This window comes from Melampsora larici-populina, assembly GCF_000204055.1.
Source record: "Melampsora larici-populina 98AG31 unplaced genomic scaffold MELLAscaffold_14, whole genome shotgun sequence".
NCBI classification, from domain to species: Eukaryota; Fungi; Basidiomycota; class Pucciniomycetes; order Pucciniales; family Melampsoraceae; genus Melampsora; species Melampsora laricis-populina.
Window position 1 is genome coordinate 329131 of NW_006768778.1, and position 8852 is coordinate 337982.

The 8852-nt window shown below is 43.4% G+C and overlaps 1 protein-coding gene across 1 annotated transcript; it reads left to right on the forward strand.

Moving 5' to 3' along the window:
- Nucleotides 1–5091: 5091 nt before the first annotated feature.
- On the forward strand, nucleotides 5092–8652 carry MELLADRAFT_116176 (uncharacterized protein; the record flags this gene model as incomplete). Its single annotated transcript, XM_007408850.1, has 12 exons — nucleotides 5092–5264; nucleotides 5377–5570; nucleotides 5667–5713; nucleotides 5783–5874; nucleotides 5954–6139; nucleotides 6205–6443; nucleotides 6509–6886; nucleotides 6954–7036; nucleotides 7106–7225; nucleotides 7292–7687; nucleotides 7752–7922; nucleotides 8021–8652. 10 exons carry the CDS (start codon nucleotides 5697–5699, stop codon nucleotides 8187–8189), a joined length of 1851 nt encoding a protein of 616 aa, XP_007408912.1.
- Nucleotides 8653–8852: the final 200 nt, after the last annotated feature.

Below are 8852 nucleotides of genomic sequence, written 5' to 3' on the forward strand. Positions count from 1 at the left end.
TTTCATTACGGCTGATACGATCGTATCAATTGACATGGAAACACCGGCCCATTGGTGTACAACCTTTTGCACTGGCGCATGATGAATACCTCGATGCTTTCTGTGGTTTGATATTGATCAATGGAACCAATCAGGTAAGCGCTGCTGTTAGAATCCCTTTTGACAAATAGTATATCAACATCATGTTGGATTCAACAATGTAGCCTCGAAGTTGGAGACGACCAATGGCATGTGCCGTTCACGCATATCGTCAAATTCTGAAGGCGCGCAACAAAATGCAGGATCTATCACTAGAGCTAAGCAAACTACAAAAGATGGCAACTATATGCCCACGATGTTTTGGGCCAGGCGAGACTTCCAAGCGGCCCAATGAGCCCGACTATATTGTTTGTCTAGACGGCAATTTTCAACATAAACGACACGCCGCGGCTAGTTGCGAATATGAAGAGATTCGACTTCAGTACCCATCCCTTTTTCTTACCGAAGAACAAGTTAAAGCATGGGAGCCTGGAGCCAGGCCTGGAGCTAGGCAACATATTGAAATACCACTGGTCAGTGTTATTGTTTGATTTGTTTTAGTATTCAAATTTTCTGATGATATTTGGACCAACCCCGCAGGATCCCTGCACTGCACAGCATACTGCCGCTGCAGACCGTAGGTGTGCCACCACGTTCCGTGGTTTTGATGACAATGGCCTCATGGGTATGGCTTGTAGGCATGACCAATTCTTAGCCTTCATAAATATTGTACAAAGCGGGGAAAAGTAATGTTTCTGTTCTTTTTTTTCAAATTGGTGGGTGCTGATCAATGTTTCATCTTTTGCCAGATCACACTTTGCTCATTCGATGATTGCAACCTTACTCAAACGAATTGCAGAGCCCAACAAACCTCCTAAAACTGTAGGAGTTCTGTATGATATTGGTTGTACACTCGAGAAAGGATTACAAAATGTAAGTCTTTTCTGTTGATCTAAGAATTGAGGATACAATGTATATAACTTGTATCAACCTACAGAATGATTTGTTTGTCCAAGAGCGTGAAAGAAGTCAGCTCAAGTTTGGTACAAGCGTCTTCCACGCATATGTACATCGCTGGAGTTGTCAATTAGACTATAATCCCCGTCTAAATGAAGGCTGGGGGCTATCGGATGGCGAGGGTTTGGAGCGAGATTGGTCTTTCTTAGATGCCCTCGTTGCCCTTCTACGTTATGTTACCAAGCAGCATCGGCTTGACGCTTTACATTTTCGAGCACTTCATAGAATATATTTGGGTCAAGCAAACATAGGTAAGCCTTGCTAGTCTATCTCAAGAATTTTCTCATTTTTGTGCACTATTGACGGTTTGTGATTGGGCTAGGCCGATCGATGAAAGATCGTGTCAAAAAAGGTGTTTCAACCATGCAAGAAGCACTGGCACTTCTTGAAGAGCTCAAGAGGGCCACTGGCTATCGTACTGAATATTTCTCGCAGCAGTGGGAACGTCAGAAGACTTGCCAAAGAGAAAATATGGGCAATACAAATATCCAACACCTTGAGTTACGTTTATGTCGCCTGATTGACCTTGAGCAGAGCTTTAAGAAATGTCAGTAAGTAACTTTCTATCGAGCTTGGATCCATCTATCATTCTCTTAGCTTACTATACAACTTCTAAAATTTTCAAAGCGAGCGGGTGGATCAACTTCGATGTCAGCGACGAAGAGATATGTCAGATGCCGATTTTGCTGAGCTGCGATCATTACCCGGCATACTGGCTGATCTGGCTGAAGATATCCAAGATATCACGACGGAGTTGGGAGGTCCCGAGTTTCAAGACATGGCAGCAGCAACTGGTTAGTGTTGTTCTCATTGTTTCGAGACTCGTGAGTAGCTGACATATCATCATCCCATAGATCCTCTGGCTCGCGCTTGCTTCCAAGTTCGCTTGGCAAAAGAAAACCTTTACGAAGCGAAGGTCGGCGTAATCGAACATCAGAAGCGATGGAGTAAAGCGGATCAGGGTAAGACTTTCTTACTGTATCATTAAACTGAACCATTTTGTCTAATGTTGGTAATACACAGGTGCTTCTGCTCAACAGCGATTCAAAACTACCATGAACACAAGAGTTGCCGCTGTCAAGAGTAAATGGTCAGCCTATATAACACAAATTGAGAAACTTCAAGAGAAGTTTCCAGATCATCCTCCTCCGCATATACCCACTTTAGATGAGGTACACCAGATGCCCATCACTGACCCTTTCTGGAATATCGGCAATTTGACTCACCCTGAAGAGGCGTGGGCAGTAGACCATGCAACTCAAAGGGGAATAGAAGCTTACCGCACTGTGCGTAGCTGTGAAGAAGAGTTAAGAAGGGTCGCACGAGAGGTGCGAAACGTGGTACTCCACTCTCTTGAAATGGAGGCCAAGTTGAATAACCTGGCGGCTTTGAGTATGATACGTATGTATATTCAACTTCATTTGCCTCAGTGTAGCTATCTAATGTGTCCTACGTGTGTTGTTCTTTGTGGCATTGCAAAGCAGCTTATGAAGCTGGTTTTCCAAATGGCACTCGGCCAATTGAGCTAGTTCAAGCCGGTGGTATTCTTTCAAAAGAAGCGTGGCTTGAAAGTCAAGAGGTCCTTAAGGCCGTGCACAACTCACTATCTCGTACATACTGCCGTAGGTGGATGGTTTGGGATGACGAGATCCCTTTATTACTTGATAAGACAAATATTTATTGTGATAATCCAGCAGAAGCGAATGTGTCTCTTGCACAACACTGGAAAGGTTTGATGGATCGGAACCGTCAGCAATGGGTATGTATGATCAACGGCGATCCTGTGTTTGCCAAAGGCCTTGATGAGGAGGACTTGGAAGAGCACCGGCTGAATAGGGACGATTTAGGTGAACCGTATCAGAACGCAATGGACTTGGCATTTATGCCACCGGATATACTTGTATTCTAGTCTACTGTCCTTGTGTTGAATGAGTCTTACATGCTGAGCTGAAATTAATGTCTTGTGTTGAGATTGCCAAGTGAGACCGTTTGCTAATACCCAGACACATCTGCTTGTTTTAACTTGCGATGAGGCTGATATAGCCAGACACATCTGGTATTTATTTTGTATATGTAGAATTGACTTCATATCTCGGTGTGTAAGTCACCAGATGCATCTGGTTGATTCAGAAAGTGGAAGTGACCAGATGTGTCAGTCCATATCCAGATTCATCTGGTTTGTTGTCTCGAGTCATGAGTCAGATGGATCATACTGGATGTAGTGTACAGAAGCAGATCCATCTGCTTGTGAAAATAACACGTAGTGTATTTGTAGCCAGATGCATCTGGATATGGGTGTGGCGGATGTATCCAGATGTGTCTGGTTACTTTCACCTTTGATGTGTTGCGGATGTAGGCAGACGGGTCTGGTGTACTGGTACATATCCAGATTCATCTGGTATTGTACTTGCTGTGCAGAGTTACCATACAGATGAATCTGGTTGTGAAGATGTGTATATGGCGTGTAAAGTCAGATGCATCTGCCTCTGCATCTGAATTTTGGCACTTGGATCCTGAAATCTTTCAACTGAACGTAAAACATGTTTCCCGCATACTTGAGTGGTTCAAAATCAGAAAATAGACGAATTTGAGAGTGAGAAACAAAAATCTAAAAGTACAACTTGGTGTTGTGCCTTTAAGGTGATCGTCTGACTCGCCTGAAAGCATCTGGCAGGTTTCATCGGCAACTAGCCGACCATACAGTATAAGGTTAGGGTCGGCTACATACCGAAGCATCTGTACTTCTCAGGTGTTGAGGGCACTGGAGCACCTACTGGTATGAATTTGGACTCTGACTTACAGAAATACAGTGAAACGCTTGAGTCACAGATTTTTTTTGGTACTAAGAAGCAAGCATTGATTACCGATTTCTTCAAGTAACTCAATAAACAAACAGTTTTTTTCTTTTTTCTTTGCTATCTATAGTTTAACCTTACTCTCAAACAAATGTACATACATCTCTATACGTGAATTATGCTGCAATACAAGTACAAGCTACAAGGTATCTTTTTCAAGCCTGGACATCGCATGGTCATAATGCATAACTCTATGCGTTATGGCCATAATGCATAAAACTATGCATTATCACAAAACCTCCCAAAATGAATAATCGGTCAAATTGCATAGAAACAGCCATCTCCCCCAATTATGCAATTGCGCGGGTTTGACTGTAAGGAACGTTCCCAAACTTCCGCGAGTCCGACCATGTTCTGCTCACGCCAGGAATACACCGTCATAAGCTCCTCTGCAAGGGCGTGGACGCGGCCGCGCAGAGGGCTTTGTTAAGCTAAACAGATGCCAGGGTAAGTTTGTGTCATGCTAGCCTGTGTTGGATCTACGATTATTTACATTATATACATACCATGAGTACAGCCTATGTACATATTGCTTAGAATTCCGAGGACATTCCGGAGAAGCCTGATGTGAAAAAATGTGGAGATGGCGCAGTTCCCGAGATGAGTGGGGAAGAAGTAATTGAGAGCGGGGCCCCGGATTATGAGTCAAGCCACTGCGCTAGCCACTGGCTCACAATGCTTTATGTGGAGAAGCGAGATCACAGACCCTTTTCAATCTTCTGCGGGGTACGCTGAGCACTAAATCAAGTATGAACTGTCCTCGTGATCAATTCCAGGGGTTCTGTGCTCGATCAGAAGGGAACTGAAGCAAGTGAAGATAATGAAGCGAGGCGAATATGCCTTGCAGCCTTGGTTTGTCGTTCTTAAGAGTTCGACAATCATACCTAGTTCGCACCCTCAGATCAACGTTTTCATCTAATTGGGTTATTTTAATCAAAAGTCTCATCAGGTTTCTTTTTTCATCACCTTTCCTTTGTTCGCGGACTTTTTAATCATTTCAATAATTTCAAGGTCTTCTGCAAGCAATAATTTACAAATTTCGTGCCCGATTCATCCTACTTACACCCACCCGAAGTGGCAAAACCAGCCAAAGTGAGTGAAGATGTTTGATGTCATACTCCCATCGTCCTCTTGGCCTTGAGATTTCATAACCGAGGATTGCGTTTGTTGAAATCTCATTGTCTCTTTCCACCGTACTTATCTTCAGACTCTCATATTCCAATCTTCATTCAAGTCCTCAACAGCTCAACAGCCACTCTAGATTCTTTTAACTATCCTCTTCGAATTCAATCCATCTTGAAAGACTTGGTCGACCGTCTATAGGTTTCTTTTTTTACATCTACCTTGCGCATAACTTGAAAATCGTACAGCAAAGTGAGTGTCAAACCAGACCACATGATGAATCATGCATTTTGAATCACCGCATCACACAAGGCCAAATATATGAAATGTAGTGCAATACACTGATCCCATGATATGTGCTCAGATTAACAGTGATCCGCATATCAGTTAGAATTAATAACTTAACTCCTAACTAAACTTGATTCATTATTAAACCTTGCTTCCCTTGCTTGAATCGATCTCTGCACTTATTGGTTTAAATCATTCTGCTTACCCTTGAGTATTAAAACCTTGTTTACCTTTTAACTTTATCATTACCCATCTCATCACTTTATCTTGGTTAGTCTCTTTACCATCACCTTTTTGTTGACCTTCAATCACTTTCCACTTATCTTTGTTTCCTGTTTGGTTCCATTTCATAACACACTTTGAAAGCTAATCAAAGCTTCAAAATCATCAAACTCAATGCCTCAATTTGTCGGGTGAGTCTATATCCCTTGATATCTTGCCCCTTCTTGACCAACTAGTTGATTTCTTATCGTCTTTATCAGTGCCATCGATGTTGGAACGACCTCTTGTCGATTCTTTGTGTTCGACCAATATGCCAATGTCATGGCGAGTCACCAACAAGAGTATAAACAACGTATGTTAAACATATAAGATCATCCTGTTTACTGCTCTGCATCCACTTATGCATTTCACTTTCACTTTCACTTTACCAGACTATCCTCACCCTGGCTGGCATGAACATGAACCTCAAGACTGGATCACAAGTATAGATACTTGTATTGACCAGGCGGTTATCCAGCTCGAGGCTTTAGGCCATCGAGCCACCGACATCGCCACTGTTGGGTTCACTAACCAGCGTGAGACGACTGTGGTATGGGACCAAATCTCTGGTCGAATCTGTAAGTGTCTATCACTATACCCGTCAACCTTTGATGTCTCTAATAATCTTTGAATCAAATCGCAGTGCACAGAGCCATTGCTTGGCCCGATGTCCGTACTACTTCACTTGTTCACAATCTCTCCGCAAAGACAAGCACATTTGGCACTGGCGTGGATCAGCTGCGAAAGAAAACAGGCCTGCCCATCAGTAATTACTTCGCAGCCCTCAAATTACGCTGGCTCACTGACCACTGTGATGCTGTAAGGGACGCGCTCGACGCAGAAACACTGCTGGTCGGAACTGTCGATACTTATCTACTCTGGGTATGTCAAAAAAACTCGTTCTTTTGCCCTCGAAGGAAACTGAGATTGCCCTTCTCCATATGCAGCATTATACGGGCGGACTTGAGGGTGGACTTTACATTACCGACGTCACCAACGCGTCACGGACCATGCTCATGGATATCAAGACTCTTCAGTGGTGTCCTGACCTCATCGAGTTTTTCGATTTTCCTCATTCCGAAAAACTCCTCGCCCGACTTCCGCAGATTGTTTCAAACGCTGAAAAATTTGGAGCCTTTACCAACTCTCATCCAGCCCTCGAGGGTATCCCTATCTCTGGCTTGGTTGGTGATCAACAAGGCTCGCTTGTCGGGAATCTCTGTCTCTCTCTTGGAGAATCCAAAAGCACCTATGGAACAGGGTGCTTTATGCTTTACAACACTGGAACTGAGCCTATTTGGAGTCGTTGCGGTCTCCTCACGACTGTAAGTTCTTCAAATCAATTCAAGGATTGTCTGGTTTAGTCTTGACGTCGATTTTGTATGCAATCAGCCTGGTTTCCAACTAGGTGTTGACTCTGCCCCAATGTATGCCTTGGAAGGTTCTGTTGCTGTGGGAGGTTCTTCAGTCCAGTGGTTTGTTAACCCTACTAGAGCGTGTTTGAAGCAACCCCGTTTCTCATGATCTTTGATTTGAATGTTTAGGGTCAAAAATAATCTTGGACTTATCAAGAGTTCGTCTGAAATTGGGGAATTGGCCAGTGAGGTCGAGGATACCGCTGGTGTCTACTTTGTCACCGCCTTCAGTGGATTATTTGCGCCCTAGTAAGTCGCAACCTATATAAACTTGTGACACCGCGCTAATCACCTCTAGGGATTTTTTTCCAACAGTTGGGATGATACCGCGACTGGCTTACTTGTCGGACTTACTCAGTTCACAACCAAACAGCACATCGCTCGTGCAACCCTCGAAGCTACATGCTTCCAGACCAAAGCCATTTTGGATGCGATGGACAAAGATCAACAGCAAGGTTACCAGCAACACTCTCCCACACCCTCAAGTTCAAGTTTTATATCCTCCTTATCATCTTCCACCAATAGCTCAGTAGAACCCCCATTGAGTCCGATCACGCCTGGTATAGAGGAGTTTCCAACTACTCGTCCTACTAGACCGCGTAGCGTTTTCAAGATCCTCAAAGTCGACGGAGGAATGACTGCGAATGATGTGTTATTGCAATTACAGGCAGACATTCTAGGGGTCTCCGTCGAAAGATCTGAAATGAGAGAGTGGGTGTCCGTGCATCTGGTCTTCCTTACTTTGTCACGAGCTTATGATTATTGATTTTTGTAGGACGACCGCACTTGGTGCAGCACTTTTGGCTGGACATGCGATCGGTTTATTTGGTTGGGATCTCTCAAAACCCGACACGATGCGTGAAGTGAATCAATCCGGTCGCAGAATCTTCAAGCCTAGTATCAGTGATGTGGAGCGGGAGAAACGCTACAAGGGTTGGAACAAAGCGTAAGCTGAAACGATTTTGATATCTTGTATTATCGACGAGTGTTGGATTTTCCCGCAAGCTGATCACTGCTTATACTCGTTCAAATTATGAATTTCAGTGTCACCAGAAGTAAAGGGTGGTTTGACGAGGACGATGAAGAAACTTTCGCGCCTGAAATTTCTGTAGCGCCACCACAGCCAGACCCATCCAATGCCAAGCAGATCGATCTGCCCAAAACCATCGCTACCAATATTCCATCCAATCAATTCCAGGTGGTCAACTCATGAATCTAGTCCCATTAATTTTACCCTCGTACCCAGGTGAAGTAAATGGTGTATCAGATAGGAGATTATGTAAGTTTATGAAGTCAATGTGTGGAATTTGAGTGTCCACATTCGCATGTTTAGTACCGCAATCAGTGTCTTTTCTTGTTTTCTATCACGCATACGCTTTTCTCAATTTCATATGGACTTTGTTTTCCTTTCGTGAAAGTTTCCCAACAGACATTTTAAGATATATACAGAAAGCGTAATACAGCATGACAAGTGAAATTACAATCAGTCACATCTCATCATTTTTTATCTCGTGATCCAAGCTTCTGATGGCTTTGAAAACTCGATTTGTATGCAAGCATCAGACAATAGAAAGGCTGAGGATTGAATAAGACAATGTCAATGAATACATGATGGTATCTTAGTAAAGCTTTTGCAACTTTGGAATCTCAAAGCTGAAGACCAGCAAGCTTACTACATGACCCCGGATTGCTCCTTCAAAGACTAGTTATCTGAAAATGTGACTTTTGACCTCTTGCTGAAACCCGTCCCTGCCAACCAAGCTGCCAAGTATATCCTTGGCTTCACTCATAGCTCTAAGAGAAGTTTGATTGTTTGTTGAAATTGAAAACCCAGCAAACAAATTTCCCAACGCTGAAATACATATAGTCAATGGCA